Here is a 19408-nt window from a genome sequence, read left to right on the forward strand (position 1 = left end):
CTTTTTTCGCCACTTTCATTAATAACTTTGCCGAGCTTTCTTGGCCGCCATTTGCGGTAGTCAAATTAAAACAAAATTTTTTCAATAATAATTAAATCCATACTAATATTATAAATGCGAAAGTATCTCTGTCTGTCTGTCTGTCTCGCTTTCACACCAAAACTACTGAACCGATTGCAATGAAATTTTGTACACAGTTATTCTAGAGTCTGAGAAAGGACATAGGCTACATTTTGATGTGGGAAAATATCTAATTTCCATGAAAATATCGATGAAAATGAATTCGCATTGCGCGTGGCCAGCGCTCATCCCGGGGGTCCTGGGTTCGAGTCCCGCAGGCGGAACAAAAAGTTTTCAATGTTCCTGGGTCTTGGATGTGTATTAAAATAAAATTTCAAAAATCTTAAACATATTTTATGTATAATATTATAAAAAATCCAGAAATATATCGATGCAATGAACATTTTAGTTCTAATACGATTCAACAGATGGCGTTTTATTTTTTACTTTATTGTAACAGAACTAATCATACTTATTAGTTAGTATGTTTTTGTTTACAGTTTTTAATACGTTAGAATATTATGTTTAATAATATATATAATCACTTGGTATAATAATAATCAATATATCTTATCTTATAGACCTCCTACTGCATTTCTAATATATGTGACAAGTTGACAACAGAAGGCGCTCTAAAATAAAGGAGTTCGAGTGTACCTTGTTGGCCTATATTCCATCCAGAAAATATATCAATGCAATCAACATTTTAATTCTAATATATAAAAACAGATGGCGTTTTATTTTTTACTTTATTATTATAACAGAACTAATCATACTACTTTACTATATAATATTGTTTTTATTCATAACTAGCTGTTGCCCGCGACTTCGTCTGCGTGGACTTTAGTTTATAGCGCGCGGTGTCAACAAAATTTGTGTCAAATTTAAAAACTTTTTAAAACCCTGGTAAGTGGTACCCCTCTTAGGGCCGCGCAGCGCGCTACACCGGAATGGCAGCGCTGAAAGTGCTCGCCTCGCCGCTGCCATTCCGGTGTAGCGCGGCCCTTAATTAATCAAAATACCCAAAAACAGCTGTGCAGTGTGCATATAATCTATACTAATATTATAAATGCGAAAGTATCTCTGTCTGTCTGTCTGTCTGTCTGTCTGTCAGTCTCGCTTTCACGCCAAACGCCAAAACTTCCGAACCGATCGTAATGAAATTTTGTATACAGATAGTCTAAAGCCTGAGAAAGGACATAGGCTACTTTTTTACTGGAAAAAAGGTTTGTAAGGGGGTGAAAATGCGTAAATTTGTTCAAATTAAGTTAGTTCCAACAATTCATAATAGATGGCGCCGTGCGTCTTCTACATCGCGCTGACGCTTGCTCAAAAGTCTTTCTATAAGATGTGGTATCACCTTACATTTAAGTTTCGATTTTTTTTCAATTGTTGTATCTATTCTACGGTATTAAATAACTCAGTACTTTATCTGTGCAGTGACGTAACCTTAAATCTATCAATGATAAATAGTTTATGGGTAAAGTTGTGTAATTGGAGGGCTAAATAAGCTTTAAAATTTGGCATAAAATATAAAGTTTAATATAAAAAAATTAAATACTTATTGTGTGCACACTGCACAGCTGTATTGATTTAAGGGGTACCAGGGTTTTTTTATAAAAGCTTTTGACACCAATTTTGTTGACATCGCGCGCTATAAACTGAAGTCCACGCGGACGAAGTCGCGGGCAACAGCTAGTTTCGAATAAGTAGTTCTTTAAAAATCTATAATAAAAAAATGATTATAATGAATAATAAGTGTCTGGGTGTCCATTTTTTTACATATTTAGTACTTTCATAATTTAATTGGACGTAGTACGCAATTTGACCTTATATACATCCTTAAAAAAGGCGGGTGAATTTAATTTTGCGTGAAATACCATTTTGCACCGTATAGTCCGTCAAAAAAGTCACGACATTAATAGAGTCGCCACTTGTTTCCGGTGTGGCCTTATGGCCACACTGTATCCAGTCACTATAAAAGATTTTGATACTTTATCTTAAATACACTTTAAAAAACACGTTGTAAATCTATACTAATATTATAAATGCGAAAGTATCTCTGTCTGTCTGTCTGTCTCGCTTTCACGCCAAAACTACCGAACCGATTATAATGAAATTTTGTATACAGATAGTCTAAAGCCTGAGAAAGGACATAGGCTACTTTTTTACTGGGAAAAAGGGTTGTAAGGGGGTGAAAATACGAAAATTTGTTCAAATTAAGTTAGTTCCAAAAATTCATACTAGATGGCGCCGTGCGTCTCTTACATCGCGCTAACGCTTGCCCAACATCTTTCTATAAGAGGTGGTATCATCACACATCTGAGTTCCGATTTTTTCGATTGTTATTTCTTTTTTACGTTATTTAATAAGTCAATACTTTTACTTTATATTAAGTATATACAGTGACGTAACCTTAAACCTATCAATGATAAATAGTTTATGGGCAAGGTTGTGTAATTGGGGGGCTAAATAAGCTTTAAAATTTGGCATAAAATATAAGTTTAATTTTAAAAAAATAATAATATGTGCACACTGCACAGCTGTTTTGATTTAAGGGGTACCAGGGTTTTTTTTATAAAAGCTTTTGACACCAATTTTGTTGACATCGCGCGCTATAAACTGAAGTCCACGCGGACGAAGTCGCGGGCAACAGCTAGTATCTTATATCTTACGAGCAATTCTTTTGTATATATATACTGTGTTTTATTTATGACATTACAAGAAACAATCTAATTCTATGTAAAGTATTATAATCTTTGTGTTACATGTCATAATCTCTCTCTGTCAAGAAAGTGAAGAAGTTAAAAAGTGGCAACATCGTAGTGTTATTCCTTTCAAATCAATCTATATAATATATCCAAGAAAAAAGGGATGCCACTACGATGTTGCCACTTTTTAATTTCTTCACTTTCTTGACGGACTATACAAAAAATGCAATAACTCGATTAAACGGTTGAACCGATGTGGCTATAGTCTTATAATATTCCTGGAAGTCCAGGAATGGTTGATAAGTGACACGAAGTTCACAGGGACATCTGGTCACTAGTTTTACACAATATTATGGACCATACCATATATCTTATGACTTATATCTTTAAACGAGCAATTCTTGTATATATATAAATATATAATTGGAATCTCGAAATCGGCTCCAACGATTTTCATGAAATTTAGTATATAGGGGGTTTCGGGGGCGATAAATCGATCTAGCTAGAGATCATTTTTAGAAAATGTAATTTTATTCGTGTTTTATCGAATACCGAGCAAAGCTCGGTCAAGTAGCTAGTTATGTTAACACCTGTTATTTAAGTTCCCTGAGAATTGCAGAGCTACTTTGATGACCAGTGACAGCTGAGATAAGCTCACTCCTTATTAAAAAACTACTTTATGAAAATACAAAAAATAAATAAATGACAGGGTTTTGTTATTTTAATAAAATATGATATCATCAAGGGGGGGGCAGGGAGGGGCGCCCCCCCTAGAGATTCCAGCCGCACATGAGTGGCCAGCGCTGGCACTGCAGGAACAATAAAAAATTTTGAAGTCGTACAGCGCGGCGTACTATAATATATACTTGGCCACAGACAAAGTCCCGGCGGGCCGCAAGTTGGGGATAGCTGAACTAGGGTTTGGCTATTATATAAATTATTATTATATGTAAAAACATATAATAATAATTTACTAAAGATATTGGTCTGGCGAGCCATGCCGCTACTTGGATATAGTTGCTTTACGGCCGTTCCCAATATTTGATCTATCTCTGGTTTTGCCCTACTAGAGATAGGAATAGCTCACAATTGACATTAGAGAGATAGGAATAGCTCACAATTGACATTAGAGAGATAGGAATAGCTCACAATTCTTATACGTCGATTTTTTGAATTTGCCGCCTTTTTCCAGTCTCATCTTTTGCTAGCCAGACTCTATTCATGCCAAATTTCAGCAAAATCTGTTCAGCAGTTTAGACGTTAAGAGATAACAGACAGACACACTTTCGCACTTATAATATTATTAGTAAATTAGTAATATCAGTAATTAGCATAGACATAATATATACTGTTAGTATACAATTACTACTTAGTATTAAGTAAGTATAATATTATAAATGCGAAAGTGAATATTGAAGGAATTAGTAATAAATATTGAACCGACAATAATTTTATTTATATCGTTTTTTCAATTACAATATATTATTATACAATAAAACAATGGTATTAAAAATAACTTGCACGTGATATTTTAGAAATATTCATGTGAGATTTAGATTTAAGCATGATTAATAATCGGCATGTTGATTTCGATAAGTACGTTTGTTATTATTTTTAGCAATATTCCGCGAAAACAACTTCCACCTTTAAGTAAATGAGTGAGTGTACGCATACTTGTACGCATGCCTAAGCGTACACTCACTCATTTACTTAAAGTTCGATACGTTTCCCAATTCCGTCTCAGAAACGAATAAAACGTTAATTCACGAATCCGAGATTGGGAATTTTTGCACCCTACAACACAAGTCACAACAGTACCTGGTACCGCCCATATTTTCCTTATTCAGAGCACTTTTTAACGTTTTCAACGTGTTTTCATTTTTACTAGTAAACCGTATTTCACAGCTGATCGCACTCTGACACCCACGTGTTGCCTGAATCTGCCACTCGCCGCGCCACTAGAGATATCCAAGAGGCCTATACGGTACCTATTGTTCCAAACTTCCAAAATAATATTTTGGTTATCGGAAAAATCATAAGTGTTTTCACTTACTTAATAAATAATTTATTATAATATATAAAATAAATATATTTTAATTAATAAGGTTTTATCAATGATATAATATATAAAAAGGGTTTTATCAATGAAATTCAAGAACCAGTATTAAAAATATATTTTTATTATAAATCACGTTTTAGTTTTCGAGTCCATTTGAAAGGGCCAAGAGCAATTGACATTAACAATTTTGTATTTCTTCATTGTTACATCTTGTACTACAAAAGGAAAAGGTTCATCTCCTAAACCATGACAAGCAGCACCATATTGACCATCGTTTTTTAGAGCGATTACTGCTCCCATGAAATTAGGATAGTGGGTCACAATTCTGGTAATTGCGGTTCTTGCAGCTTCGGTTGGTGTGGCACCACGACGCATTTCTTCAACGGCCAGAAAGCTGAAAAAACGTATAATTGTTATCAATACAAAGAATATTATAGTACACTAGACGTTCCGCGCGGCTTCGCTCGCGTAAATTAGGAATTTCAGTCAAATTAGCCAATTTGATTGAAAAGAAACCACTTATTTAACTGACTAGAGTATGAGCACTTGAGTATGAAGGCTTCAGATTCTCTTAAGCGCCATTCAATTATTCACATAATAATCATAGTCTGGCAAGTGGCGACTGATTGTAGATCGAATAAAAATAACAAAAAATTAAAACCGACTTCCAAGGTAAAAACAATAATAACCTCCATTTTATATGAACTAAAAAATATTAAATAATTTTTCCTATCTAATAGTGCCTTTTTCCGAATTCGGCTAAAATCAACTATTTCTGTACTCAATCTTCATTATTTTGAAGTCGGTACCAGATATTATAGCTGAATCTTCAGTCTGCCAGAATATTTGAAACTTTTGGAACTGGAACCGACTTCAAAATAATGAAGATTAAGTACTTACAGAAATAGTTGATTTTTAGCCGAATTCGGAAAAAGTCACTATTAGATAGGAAAAATCTATACTTAATATTATAAAGCGGAAGAGTTTGTTAGTTTCTTTGTTTGTTTGTTTCAACGCGCTAATCTCAGGAACTACTGGTCCGATTTGAAAAATTCTTTCAGTGTTAGATAGCCCATTTATCGAGGAAGGCTATAGGCTATATTTTATCACGCTAATACTAATAGGAGCGAAGAAATAGAGGAAAGTGTGGAAAAAACGGGGGGAAATTATTTGAAAGGGCTTATTTGAACGCGCTAATCTCAGGAACTACAGGTCCGATTTGAAAATTTCTTTCAGTATTAGATAGCCCATTTATCGAGAAAGGCTATAAGCTAATTTGAATCTGGGACAAGGAATGTTTTTTGTCCCGGAAAAATGTGTGGTTCCCACACAATATACTTTTCTGATTTGCGCGTAAACGACTCAATCGATGTACGGGAACAACTATAAACTAAAGTCCACGCGGACGAAGTCGCGGGCAACAGCTAGTTATTAAATACTTTTTAGTTCATATAAGGATGTTATAATTGTTTTTACCTTGGAAGTCGGTTTTTCGAGTCGGAATTTCGAGGAGTTACTTTTTTAATTATTCATGGTTCCCATGTTCCCATGTTCATGGTAACCACTTTTGTGAAAATGGGACCAAATTGGAGTGAAACCTTATACAACAAAACAAAAGTTTCGAAAATCGGTTCACAAACGGCGGAGTAATCGTTGAACATACACAAATAAAAATAAAAAAATATCCACAGCCGAACATATAACCTCCTCCTTTTTGGAAGTCGGTTAAAAAATAGGCCAAGTGTGAGTCGGACTCGCGCACGAAGGAATACGATTTATCTATACTAATATTATAAAGAGGTAAACTTTGTTTGTATAATTGTAATGAATAGGCTCAAAAACTACTGGACCAATTTTTAAAATTCTTTCACCATTCGATAGCTACATTATCCACGAGTAACATAGGCTAAATTTTATTTACGAAAAAATAGGTTTCCGTAAGATATAAGTATGGGTTTTTCGGAGACAAGGTGTCAAAAATCAACCAGAAAAGTTACTTATTTTGCGTACGCTGCCTAAACTATTAAAGATAGAACCATAAAATGTTCTAATCAATTGTAGATCTTATAAATATCTACAAAAAAGTCCGCGACACACTATACCTATCTATGTCAAGTGAGGCACAACATTTTTTTATTTAAAAAATCTTGAATTTTTTTGAACTACATTTAAACGCCTTTATTTTACTCATGCTATTAATCCTTATCAAAATAAATTATTTAATCACTAAGTACAGTTTATGTAGATAATATTTGGTCTTTGAATGACTAAAATTGGACGTTTGGTTTTGAAGTTGTGGCGAAATTAAAATATGTATTACGATTTCTACTGCACGGCCCGATGCGAAGTGGGCGTCATCAAGGCGGGAGTCGCGTGCGAGAGGGGAGTTTAGATGTATTAGTTCTTTTCAGAGTTAGAATATTACACGCTATTAACATTTTCTTAAATATTTGAAAATGCCTAAGAGAGCCAGGTCTCTTATATATTAGTCACTTCAATAAAATAATATGGGCAAAACAACGTTGCCGGGACAGCTAGTGTTATATATATTTACTAGCGAGTCGCTAGTAAATATATATAAGTTATATATATTTACTAGCGGGCGGGTCGCTAGTAGCGACCCGCCCCGACGTCGCACGGGTATAAAATATATAGCCACTGAAAAAAATGATTTAAATCGATAGCCTATGATCTTTCAAGTGGTCTACTTCTTATCTGTGCCAAATAACATAAAATTGCTCCTTACTGGAGATTCGCGAGATAAGCCCTTTCAAATAATTTCCCCCGTTTTTCCATTCTCCTATTAGTCTTAGCGTAATAAAATATAGCCTATAGCCTTCCTCAATAAATGGGCTATCTAACACTGAAATAATTTTTCAAATACCACCAGTAGTTTCTGAGATTAGCGGGTTCAAATTAGCTCTTTCAAATAATTTTCCCCGTTTTTCCCACATTATCCTCTATTTCTTAGCTCCTATCAGTCTTAGCGTGATAAAATATAGCCTATAACCTTCCTCGATAAATGGGCTATCTAACACTGAAATAATTTTGCAAATACCACCAGTAGTTCCTGAGATTAGCGTGTTCAAATTAGCCCTTTTTTTCCACATTTTCCTCTATTTCTTGGCTCCTATTAGTCTTAGTGTGATAAAATATAGCCATTAACCTTCCTCGATAAATGGGCTATATAACACTGAAAGAATCATCAAAATCCGTTGCGTAGTTTTAAAGATTAAAGGGAACAAAGGGACATGAGGGAAAAAAGCGACTTTGTTTTATAATATGCATAGATAGTATATAGATATTAGATAGTATAGATATGCAGTTAAGTCACTAAAGTTATTAATCTACAATACTTCGAGATCTAATTGTCCCCCATTTTTATTACCTTGGCAGGAATCTCAACATCACATCTCCATCGCCAGTGGCTGTGGCACCACCAACTGTATTGTCAGCATAAGCACCAGCTCCGGGTATAGGGGAATCACCAACTCGCCTGTGTGAAAGTATAATATCATACTTTTGCAGTTACAAGTATGTGTGCTGTATTTAACATACATGCAAAAAACTAATTTGTAATCATTAAATATCATTATCTGCGCAGTAAAAGTAAATAAAATAGTCAGCAAGTTTGTATAAGCTAACTGGTACATTTTTATAAAACCGGCCAAGTGCGAGTTGGACTCGCCCATGAAGAGTTCCGCAGCAGCAATAAGGTTTATTTCTATGGAATTAAAAGGTTTGCGATTTATTTTTATATTTCAGTTGATTTAATGAAAGTTAAATTAAGGTTTACTATTATATGACGTATAAACAAACTACTTGCTAGATCTCGTTAAAACCAATTTTTGTTACTAGTTTTTATAGTAATGTACATCATTTATTATTTTTAGAATTATCATGTATTTAGAAGTTAGAAGGGGGAGCACATTTTAATAAATAAATAATGATTTTTGAAGACCTATCCATAGATACCCCACATGCATAGGTTAGATGAAAAAAAAAATTTTTGTTTCAGTTGTACCTCTAAAATTTTTAATATTTTTTCTATTTTTCTGTCAAAATTTTGATGCGGTTTACAGACTACATCTACTTACTAAGTTTCAATAGTACAGCTCTTATATTTTCGGAGAAAAGTGGCTGTGACATACGGACGGACAGACAGACAGAGACAGACATGATGAATCTATAAGGGTTCCCTTTTTTGCCATTTGGCTACGGAACCCTAAAAAGGGTATAATTTATGTAACAGCAAATTTGTCTGAATTACCCAGGTATTTTGAACTTGGCTCCATTAGTGGAGGTCCCAGCTGCTACATCTCCTTTCTTGTCTATGGCTATCATTCCAATTGTGTCATGGTTAAACTGATTAAACTTAGGCACTTCCATAGATATCCAATCATTATCCTTCATTTTAATATCCTTCAATTTCTGATAGGGCCCGCATGACTTACTTGGATCTGGTATAACATTCTGGAAAGACATAATAAAGTGATATATACTTTACTTATTATCTTTTATATACAAATTCATAATGGATATTGTAACTTTGTAATATATAAAAATTACCAGCCAAAAATTTGGTTGACAATGTTTATTGAAATACCATTTGAGCCACATTGATTTTGAGTGTGGTGTACTAAGCGGCTCCACCTGAAATCCCATTTGCACCGCAAACTCTGTGGCCAGCTCCCCCACGAGTATTGAATGTTTTGTGTGCTCCAATACATGTCTAGCCACTGATGCGGCATGCTTTATTTTTCTTAAATTACCAACGGCACCAACATTCATTGTCCTCCTAGAAAAAATGTTTACAATATAAAAACAATATATTATCTCTTATCTAATGATGTCAAGTAGCCTCCTCAAGATAATATATTGTGCAATAAAATCACCCATCCATAAGGAGAGCATCTAAAGTTGTTTCCCCATGTTCATCAGGACTGCCACCGAAACCTACAGTACCATCACACTGCTGCGCTTCACACACAGAAGTTCCGTGTTCTATCGCGTCTAATGCCGGTCTTCCATGCTTCAAGACGTTCCAAGCTGTAAAAAAAAAAAAATTTTTAAAAGAGGCAGATGTACCTACTACTTTGGATTGGATTGTATTAAGTAATTTGAGCAATATTAAATTTTTTATGGATTTAAAACCGATCGCTAAAGTCAATCACCTAATTATGTTTTATTTGGATCGTTACAATATAATTCTTAGGGGCTTTGACCTTACCTGCAATAGTAGCATTTACGAAGTTCCATGTCGTTATTACTACTGGAATATTCGGTTCTGTTTTGATTAGAATTAAAGTTATCATAAAATACAACAACAAACTTAGAATATTCATGTTAACAAAGTATATAGGTACTTAGGAAATAATTTTATTGCACACTTCAAACATGGCTTAAATGTACAATTAACGTATTGTTCCGTTAAATTAAAATTAATTTTAACGACCAACTTCTTTATGAGTAAAAACACGAAAAAGTTGTTTACATATAATAAAGTACTCTGTGGTTGTTTACTATTTTGGAAACAATAGGCCACAGATTACTAGTATTTTGCAATAGGCAATAGCCCGGCCTTGTTCATTGTTTTAATATTTTGTTGATTAATGATAACGTATGTCATTTGTCAATGTCAAACTGACAGGTGTACAATTGGCATAGACAATTTAAAGGGCCCATTCATTATCCGATGGCAATCCGCCATGCAGACTGCAGTGTAGGACTGTGAGTCTGTGAAGCTGGACTGTGGACATTATATATATGTGACGTTATTAGCGTGAAGGGACCTTATTGATTTGTATCTCAATTATCTACACTAAATAGGCTATCGAACCATGTAAATAACATGCGTGTAGGTCTGGAAAATATTTAAAAAAATATATTTAAACTCGAAACTCGTAAAAGGTGATTTTGAGAAAATCGCATTCATAAACATATACAATAAGTATTCATAAATATTAAAAGGGACCTTAATATCGGTCTTTACTTTTTTAGTAATAAAGATAAAGGAAGATACAAATTACTACTAACTTCGTAGTTGTAACATTATTTTTTATTTTTATTTTATTTAAATATTTATTTAATTATATTTTTCATTATTTAATTATATTTCTGAGATTTCTTTATAAAAATAAAGAAACGACTTTTAAGGTGCCAACTGCCAAATGCTAATATACAAATATTTACAGACTTACAGCTGGGTATCTCGAATTCCGAGGTTCCTACCTAATTTAAACCTAATTTGACTGGACCATAGACTTATTTATATACTGGACTGGACCATTAGATAAAAATCATTTTTGGAACGAAATTCCATATCGCGCATTGCGAAAGGGGGCTAGAGTCGTTACAACTATTTCCGTCTAGCCGCTAGACGGAAATAGTTGTAACGACACATTTTTATTAGTTCCTGCGCTGTAATGTAAGAGCAGAGGGCGTTGATAGTATTCCTGGGCGTCAACTAGATGGCGTTTTTGAGAATAATCAGGGATATCTACGTTGAAATAAATTTTATTACAATACTTCCTCAAAAGTGTCGTGTTGCTACTGTCAACTAAATGGCGTTTTTTTTTAAATTTCGTTCCATCCGGGTGTCCCTTGACACCTCTCTAGTTTTTTTTATTATTTATTTTTTCTTTATTGCTATAGTTTGTAAATTTTTGGTCCCCAAAACAGCGATTTTCTTTATATATTTCAATAAACTCCCCTAAGCCCGTGTTGACCATTGTCAAAAAAACAAAACGCAGTCCTGCGTCCAAATTCACGCTCCTGCTTTCTACACGGCAGTCCGCCACGTAGGACGCCGAGTCACTACTCACTGACAGTCCTTCGCGGCGCGGCGGACTGTAAGCGGTGGGTGGACTGTGGTCTGTGGAGCTTCCACGTTTTGTGAATTGTGCAGGACTCAAGACGCATCCTGCTCGGTGTTGCCGGCCGCCTGCAGGCTGCGGGCTGCCGCCTGCGATAACATTCACAATCCTACATAAACCGGCGGACGGCAAAGTGGCCTGCCGTGAATGGACCTCTTTATAAAGAAGTAGGATAACTAGCCCCGCGTTCCATTTGAATATTAAAAACGATCAAAATGCCCCCTAAAGCTACGCGCTCACTGGATCGGAATCGGAGCGTACGCAGCACAGGATTCGTTGCTTTGTATTGATTATATATAATGGTACAGGGTACTGCGTCCACTGGATCGACATTTCTGCGCCTGAGACCGGTATTTTTGCTGATGACGTCATCCGTAGTGAACGGGTCATTCCGCATTCGGATTCCGAAGGTTTCAAGTTCTGACTTCTGACGTGTTTGCGATGATGCGACGGCTATAAGTACATAAATTCTTATTCACGATGAATGACGATATTTTAATTACTTTATTGGAAAAATACTACGAATAATAAAAACTAAGGAATCGTAACTCCCATACTATTACTGTTTTAATTAAATTTGGTTCCTTTCGATCTGTCATGTAACGTCAGCCTAGTACTGCTCAAGGTCACCTAAATATTGCAAATGTATTGAAATGTGTACTACACTTTTTTGACAAGTATTGTGAAGCATGTTTTTTGACGGAGTTACTTTTCCTTAGCTTTTTTTATTCGTAGGAAAAATATAAAGAACTTTACAATTTAAAACATCAACATTATTATAACCAACTGAGGAGAGACAATATTTGGGATAAAATTGGGCAAATAATGAATTTCGTTTCCTTTAGCGTTTTGATCGTTTTTAAAGGGCCCCCGAGACGGTTAAACGGTTTGACTCAAACACGTAAATTTTGGTTTGACTCAAACCATTTTGATCGTTTACAAAGCTAGTTTGAATAGTTTGTCAAACATTTACGTGTTTGAAGCTTGTTTGATGAAATTTCATATTTTTGTTGTTTGACGCGCCGTTTGATCGTGTTCCCATCCATTTGAACGTACTATTCTTTGGAGTACATTATTTTTAACCGACTAAAAAAGAGGAGGTTATCAATTCGACGCATATGTATGTAATATTTCCAGAACTGCCCAGTTTTCGTACATGTTAGTCTATAGACTAACACTAGCTGTCCCGATGAACTTCGTGTCACTTTAAAACCTTCCCTGGACTTCTACGAATATTTTAAGACTAAAATCAGCCCAATCCGTTTAGCCGTTTTTGAGTTTTAGCGCGACTAACACATTTGAAAATCCATTTTTATATATAAGATGTACAACATTTGTTCAGATGCTGATATAGATATCAGCATCTGAACAAATGTGCAAAATTTAAAGTACCGCCACAGTGTATATATGTTTTTATGTTTGTATTCACATATCTCCGGAACTACAAGTCCGATTTAAATATTTTTTTGTTGTACTAGGTATTGTTTAACTTGGGAGAATTCTGCAAGTTTCATCAAAATAGGTTTAGTAGTTTTTTAGATAGGAAATTTTAATTCTCAATTTCAAGTTTTATCTTTTAAAAATACTATTTATTCGTCACAAGACGTGTACTTATTACTCAACAGCGTGTATTGAACCAAACTGCGCAGTGTCGTTTGACAAACGGTTGCATCAAACACGTAAGATTTAAATCAAACCGTTTGATCGTCTCGGGGGCCCTTAACATCAAATGGAACGCGGGTAGGTAGTAAGTAGTTGTTCTTTGAAAGTGGCGCTAACTTTAAAAATAACTTTTATTGTCATTAACCCCGCGTTCCATTTGATGTTAAAAACAATTAGAACGCTCAAAATCCCATTTTGAGCGTTTTGATCGTTTTTAACAATGATATTCTATGTTACTAACGAGAAACTTATTGGTTTTTAACATCAAATGAAACGCGGGGAAAGTTCAACTTGGGGGGAGGTTATAGGTCGACAGTAGGTATATAAATAAGTCTATGGTTAAAACTTATATTTTTAATATTTGTTATAAAAACTGTTCAATGAAAACGAAACATATATACTAGTAATCTGTGAAACGAAATACGACAAGTCGCTCACACAAAACCAAGATTAAAGTTTTCACCTATAATGAGTATCAATAATTTTGTTCGTGAATTGCCAAAAATTGTAAGTTTATAGGATAAAACAATACCGTACATGTTTATTGCCTTACAAACAACAATTTTGTTCTAAGCAATTTTGTTGTAGGTACTTAATTTGTGAATATTTTCAGGAATTACATGCTCATTTAAATGGATCGTTAAGTAAATCAACTATGATTAAACTATCAAGCTGCCTTGTTGATAAAGGAATTGCTGATAAGACTAACATTTTCTTGGATGAATTTGAAATAGGATCAGGAGATACTCGGAACTTGGCCGAGTAAGTATTTATCTAAAAATTCAAAACTCGTTTGTCTGAAAATAAAACCACAAGTAAGTATTTTTTAAACCTAGTTAAGTATAAAAAACTAATAAACTTTTTTGCAGTTGTTTCCAAGTGTTCAATATAGCACACTCTCTTACTAGTACTCCAGAAACACTAAGCTTAGCTACTGAACTAACTCTAAAAGAATTTGAAGATGATGCTTGTTGCTATATCGAACTCAGGAGTACACCAAAAGAAACACCCTATATGTCAAGTAAAGAGTACATAGAAACAATTGTGAAGGCTATGTTGTAAGTAATCTAATTTGTTGTTATTAGACACAATAGATTTTCAATTGTTGTGCGGCAGCCGGGTGCCGGTTGGGGATTGATAGGTTAAAATGGTTTTTGTGTCTATATTCTTAATTTTGCATTATATAATAAAATTTAATTGTAATATTAAGTATTAACCCTTTGTTTTAGGAACTCCAAGCTTTCTATAATACCTGCTCTTATAATTTCAATAAACCGGGCCCATACTATACTGGAAGCCAAAAAAATTGCAGACCTTGCGATAGAGTTTCATAAAAAACATCCAAACATTGTTGTGGGCATTGAACTCAGTGGTAACCCTGCGGTTGGACAGTTTCTACAATTTATACCAATACTGACTAGAGCAAGAAATGCTGGCTTAAAAGTATTTTATATTTACTTTTCTTTTGCATAGTGGTTTAGGTACTAGCATGCATGCTTTGTATGGCCACCATAAAAATAATTTCTCTCTAGAAGATGATGAAATGAAATGTCTAGAATAACAGATGCACAGAGAAATAGAAGTATTTTGTCTAGTATTTCATTTCTATTTCTTTAGCATTTCTACTGTGGGGGGATAAAATGTGTGGTATTATGATGTTGTTTTCTATCTTATATTCAGGTGACACTACACTGTGGAGAAATAAGCAATCCAAATGAAGTAATGGACATGCTTAACTTTAAGCCAGACAGGATTGGCCATGGTGTTTGTATTCATCCTCTGTATGGGGGCAATGATGTCACTTGGCAGCTACTGTGCAAATCAGCAATACCAGTCGGTGAGTTAATGGTTACTAAAATAAAAAAATACACAATAAATTATAAAATAAGAAATATAAAAGACGGAAAAATTGCCTCAAATGGAAAACATTTTTTTCTAGAGTAGCTATTCTTCCTTCCTAATTCTGGCTTCATGATGTTCAATTCTTACAGAGGTTTGCCTGACAAGCAATGTGAATACTAAATCTACTTCAGACTATCTCTCACATCACTTTAAAAAGTTATATGAAGCTAATGTGCCCACAATTTTATGTGTAAGTAGTATCTTAGTATTTATTTATGCTATATATTTTAGAACTTATATAGTAATACGTTATTAAATAAGTTATCTTAGTCACGTAAGCCGCATGCATTCCGACCACTGGGCAAGGAACAGAGTGGGCATGGGGCACCGAAGACGGCCGTCGTCGCCCGCGCGCCCGCACCGCCATGGCCAGCCTAGAAAAAGACGGTGTGATGAGCTAGAAGCATACCAGCCATGCTGGCCAGCGCTGGCGCAGGAGTGAGCACACTGTAAGACTTTGGGGAGGCCTTTGCCCAGCAGTGGGCTGTGGGACAGACAGCATAGGATAAAAAATTGTAATAAAAATTTTGTTTGTTTTTCAGACTGACGACAAAGGAGTATTTTCTACATCCCTTTCCCAAGAATATTTAATATGCGCGCAAACATTTAATTTAAGCAAAGTTGAAATAGCTGAATTGAGCCTAAAGAGCTGTGATTATATTTTCTTACAAGAGAGAAAACGAGAGATCTTTGATATTATACAAGGCTATAAGAATAAAGTATAGTTTTTAATAAATATAAAATTATAGGTACTTAATATTTTTATTTATGAACCTCTAATGTATGAAAGATACTTTTTAGTAGGTACCGTACTGTAATAATAATTGATCTTTGCGCTTTTGAATTATTAAAACCAAAAAAAGTGTGACCATAGATTTGCTTGGTATATATGTCGCAGCCGACTGGTTTAAATAGCCGTTCAATCAAACAGCTAACCCTTTGACTGAACAAAGCCATTCAATCACACGGCTTTACGTCGTTTAGTCGACTTGTTGACTACAACGTTCAACACTACAGCTAGACGACGCTTAGCCAACTGGTTTAATGGCAAATTAACTAGGGTGACCATTATATATTCCGTGGGTGACCATTACTTTAATAGGTATGTAATTTGGGAGAATAGGAAAACTTTTTGTATTTTATCAATGAAAGATTATCTCGGACTAAGTTTAAGGGGTGACCAAAAGTTTATTGCAATAAGTAAAAATAAAAAATTCTGAGGCGTATTTTGTGACGGTCGCCGGCTAATCCGGCATTTTTTTGGATTTTCTGGATTGTTTTTGTTTTGGCGGGGGGCTACGCTTTATTTTGTGACGGTCGCCGGCTGCTGCCGCAGCACGCGCGCTCGGCTCCCTCTGTGTTGTGGTCTAAGTTCTAATCTAACCTACTTTTGGACTTTTTGGATTGTTTTTGTTTTGGCGTGAGGCTGTGCCCCCCGAACTCCCCTTTCGGGGGGGCTAAAAAAACTGTATTCCAACTAATTTTGAACATATTTAGCACATACAATAATTATACCTGATTTATTATTTATGGAATTGCGTCCATAATTTTTGTCTCTTTAATAACACTTGTAACTTTTATTAACTAGGTACTTTCTTTCCGAAAAACAACCACAAACACCGACTAGTTTACGCCATATAGTAAAATACCTAGCGGTGCGCGCTGAACTACTGGCTTTTGAATCAGCTGTAGTGTTGAACGTTTTGGGCGACTAAAATAATCAATCTAAAAGCTAGACGTGTGATTGAATGGCGTCGTATAGTCAAAGGGCTAGCTGTTTGATTGAAGGGCTATTTAAACCAGTCGGCTGCGAGTGCGACATATATATTTACACTATCATGTTACATAGCCTGTCAAGAAAGTCGTTTTATTTTTTCGCAGCTGCCAAACTGCGAAAAAATGAAACGAACACGGCTAATTTTAGGAAAATAATAATACAAAAAAACATCACTCTTTCAACTTCTTCTTTTAAAATATGGCTCCTTGGTGAATCGCCAATGTCAGAACTCTGGGCAAAACTCCTACGTTGACACTTGACAGTTCAAGTTTGACCATTTTCATTTTTCATCTATCGACTGTCAGTTCTTAAAATAATTTTAGGTTATCATTTACCTAATTTTGCAAACAATAATTATTGTTACTTGATCATTATAATTATTTTAAAAGGCTTAATATTTATCATTGTAACGGGAAATATAATTTGATAGTTTCATCATTCATCCACCACCATGAGCGATCTGTCTGATTTTTCGAGCGGCAGTAAGAGCGGAGATTCTGAGCTCCAGGATTTTCTCATGGTTGAGAAACAGAAGGCACAATTTCATGCACAGGTATATCATTAATAATTTTAATTCTTAAGTAATTTCATCAACCTGTAATATACTAAAAGAAAGACAGATAAAGCTTTATATTTCATCACTTTAAATGCACCCTAAATGTGTATACTTAACAATATTTTTGCAGATACATGAGTTTAATGACTTTTGTTGGGACAAATGCGTTGACAAGCCGGGCTCCAAGCTAGATTCCCGCACAGAGACCTGCATTTCCAACTGTGTGGAGCGGTTCATTGATGTATCCCTGCTCATAACCAATCGATTTGCCCAAATGTTAGAAAAAGGAGGTGGAATGCATTAAATTATTGTAAATTACTAATAAAAATTGTTAAATTCTAGATGTTTGGGTATATTGTATGGCATAAGGCATTTTATTAGAAATAGTGATTGTTTAATTAAGGTAATGAATGGTGCAATAAGTTAATAAATTGCATTGTCTTATGGTTCATTTTTTTATTTTTCATTTTAGGGTTCTATTATAATTTATACCATGTTTAGTTTTAGTGCGTTGTGTATTCATTCCTTTAGGTTTAAAAATGATTTAACACCTCCATCGTGGGTATTGCAGACACAATAGATTTTCAATTATTAATTAGTATGCAGCAGCCAGATGCCTCTAGGTTAACCCATCAATTCCCAAGTGGCACTCGGCTGTCGCATAACAATTGAAAATCTATTGTGACTGCGATTCCCATGATCGAGGTATGACCAAAAAAATTCAATGTAAGGGCATTTTCAAAAAAATGTGTACCCCTGGTTTTTACCTTGTCCCTTGACTTCGCTACAGATTATTTGTAAAAAATTACATACTAACATTTTGTAATTTTAATGTAGGAGCATAAACAAGTTTTCTTTTATTAAAATACATTCACGTTTGTATATAATTTTATTTAGTATGAGATTTATAAGGGTTTTTAAGTACCGAAACCTATTAAATTCACCTGTCCCCTTCCCAGAAGTTGTAACAAAATCTTTAATAACTATTTTTTTTCTTAAAGTAAGTTACTTAAAAAACATATGTTAGATTCTTAAATACTTAATGTATCAATTGAATGTCTTGTTATTGAAAAATCTAACATAATTTAACTACAAATTAATTAAAATTATAATCATGAAAAAACAACCCGGCCGGAATGTTCGGTTTAGTGACCGTTTTTTTTAGTTTTATAAACATACTACAAAAATATTTTCGGCACTAAATGATAGCACTATATTTCATTGTACATCGAGAAACTTCAATTTAAATTTAGTAGTTAAAAATCTGCTACAAGACGCGGACGCAGGTTGGATGGTTCTTCAGGAACGGTTTATTTGTTCAGATAAGTGACCATATTTTGTAAGCATTATTATACTTTCTCCAACTGTTTTTACTGTTGACACGTTGCAAAATTAGTTTAGTATTTAGTATAAAAAATGAAATTGTGATAACTATTATCGGTTATTTACAAACACTTTAAAAGTAAAAGAAAGTAATATTACGTGACTTCCGACTTGTGACTTTTCGTATGGTCACATATAATGGAACGGACAAGTCACAACAGGCGGAAAGCATAAGGCTTAGTTCACATTTTAAATAAATTATTTTTTTATTCACAGATTTTATTAAGAAAATTGGAGATTTTTAAACTGGTACGATTAACGTACAAATATATTTTTTATTACTTATGTGTTAAGGTGACGCCGCGTTAAAGTAAAAAACCGTTTTGGATATGTTTTAGATTGCTAGTTTTCTATGAAAGGCCGGCCCGGCCTCTCACAGAAAACAAGCAATGGAACAGCAAAAAATGGAAAGGGCGTAAGCGA

General features: G+C 34.5%; 3 protein-coding genes and 1 long non-coding RNA gene across 5 annotated transcripts; 2 read left to right on the forward strand and 2 right to left on the reverse strand.

Moving 5' to 3' along the window:
- Nucleotides 1-1841: 1841 nt before the first annotated feature.
- On the reverse strand, nucleotides 1842-17575 carry LOC121728607. The gene is made up of 3 exons (XR_006035846.1): nucleotides 17497-17575; nucleotides 14022-14031; nucleotides 1842-1852 (listed from the first exon to the last, which is right to left on the reverse strand). It is a non-coding gene; the product is annotated as an uncharacterized LOC121728607 (long non-coding RNA).
- Nucleotides 4931-10404, reverse strand: LOC121728602 (N(4)-(Beta-N-acetylglucosaminyl)-L-asparaginase-like). Its single transcript, XM_042116775.1, has 6 exons — nucleotides 10061-10404; nucleotides 9726-9879; nucleotides 9400-9628; nucleotides 9101-9303; nucleotides 8219-8326; nucleotides 4931-5224 (listed from the first exon to the last, which is right to left on the reverse strand). The coding sequence occupies exons 1-6, from the start codon at nucleotides 10173-10175 to the stop codon at nucleotides 4960-4962; spliced, it is 1074 nt and encodes a 357-aa protein (XP_041972709.1). The 5' UTR covers nucleotides 10176-10404; the 3' UTR covers nucleotides 4931-4959.
- LOC121728603 (adenosine deaminase-like protein) lies at nucleotides 13644-16021 on the forward strand. Of its 2 annotated transcripts, none has more exons than XM_042116777.1 (7): nucleotides 13644-13686; nucleotides 13981-14129; nucleotides 14237-14425; nucleotides 14597-14810; nucleotides 15048-15204; nucleotides 15359-15459; nucleotides 15812-16021. In XM_042116777.1, exons 2-7 carry the CDS (start codon nucleotides 14023-14025, stop codon nucleotides 15992-15994), a joined length of 951 nt encoding a protein of 316 aa, XP_041972711.1. In that variant the 5' UTR covers nucleotides 13644-13686; nucleotides 13981-14022; the 3' UTR covers nucleotides 15995-16021. The 2 variants fall into 2 exon arrangements, with proteins under 2 accessions (XP_041972711.1, XP_041972710.1); XM_042116776.1 differs by lacking the exon at nucleotides 13644-13686 and adding an exon at nucleotides 13732-13874.
- On the forward strand, nucleotides 17405-18053 carry LOC121728606 (mitochondrial import inner membrane translocase subunit Tim8). The gene is made up of 2 exons (XM_042116782.1): nucleotides 17405-17599; nucleotides 17733-18053. The coding sequence occupies exons 1-2, from the start codon at nucleotides 17498-17500 to the stop codon at nucleotides 17904-17906; spliced, it is 276 nt and encodes a 91-aa protein (XP_041972716.1). The 5' UTR covers nucleotides 17405-17497; the 3' UTR covers nucleotides 17907-18053.
- The last annotated feature ends 1355 nt before the right edge of the window (nucleotides 18054-19408 follow it).

This window comes from Aricia agestis, chromosome 7, assembly GCF_905147365.1.
Source record: "Aricia agestis chromosome 7, ilAriAges1.1, whole genome shotgun sequence".
NCBI lineage: Eukaryota > Metazoa > Arthropoda > Insecta > Lepidoptera > Lycaenidae > Aricia > Aricia agestis.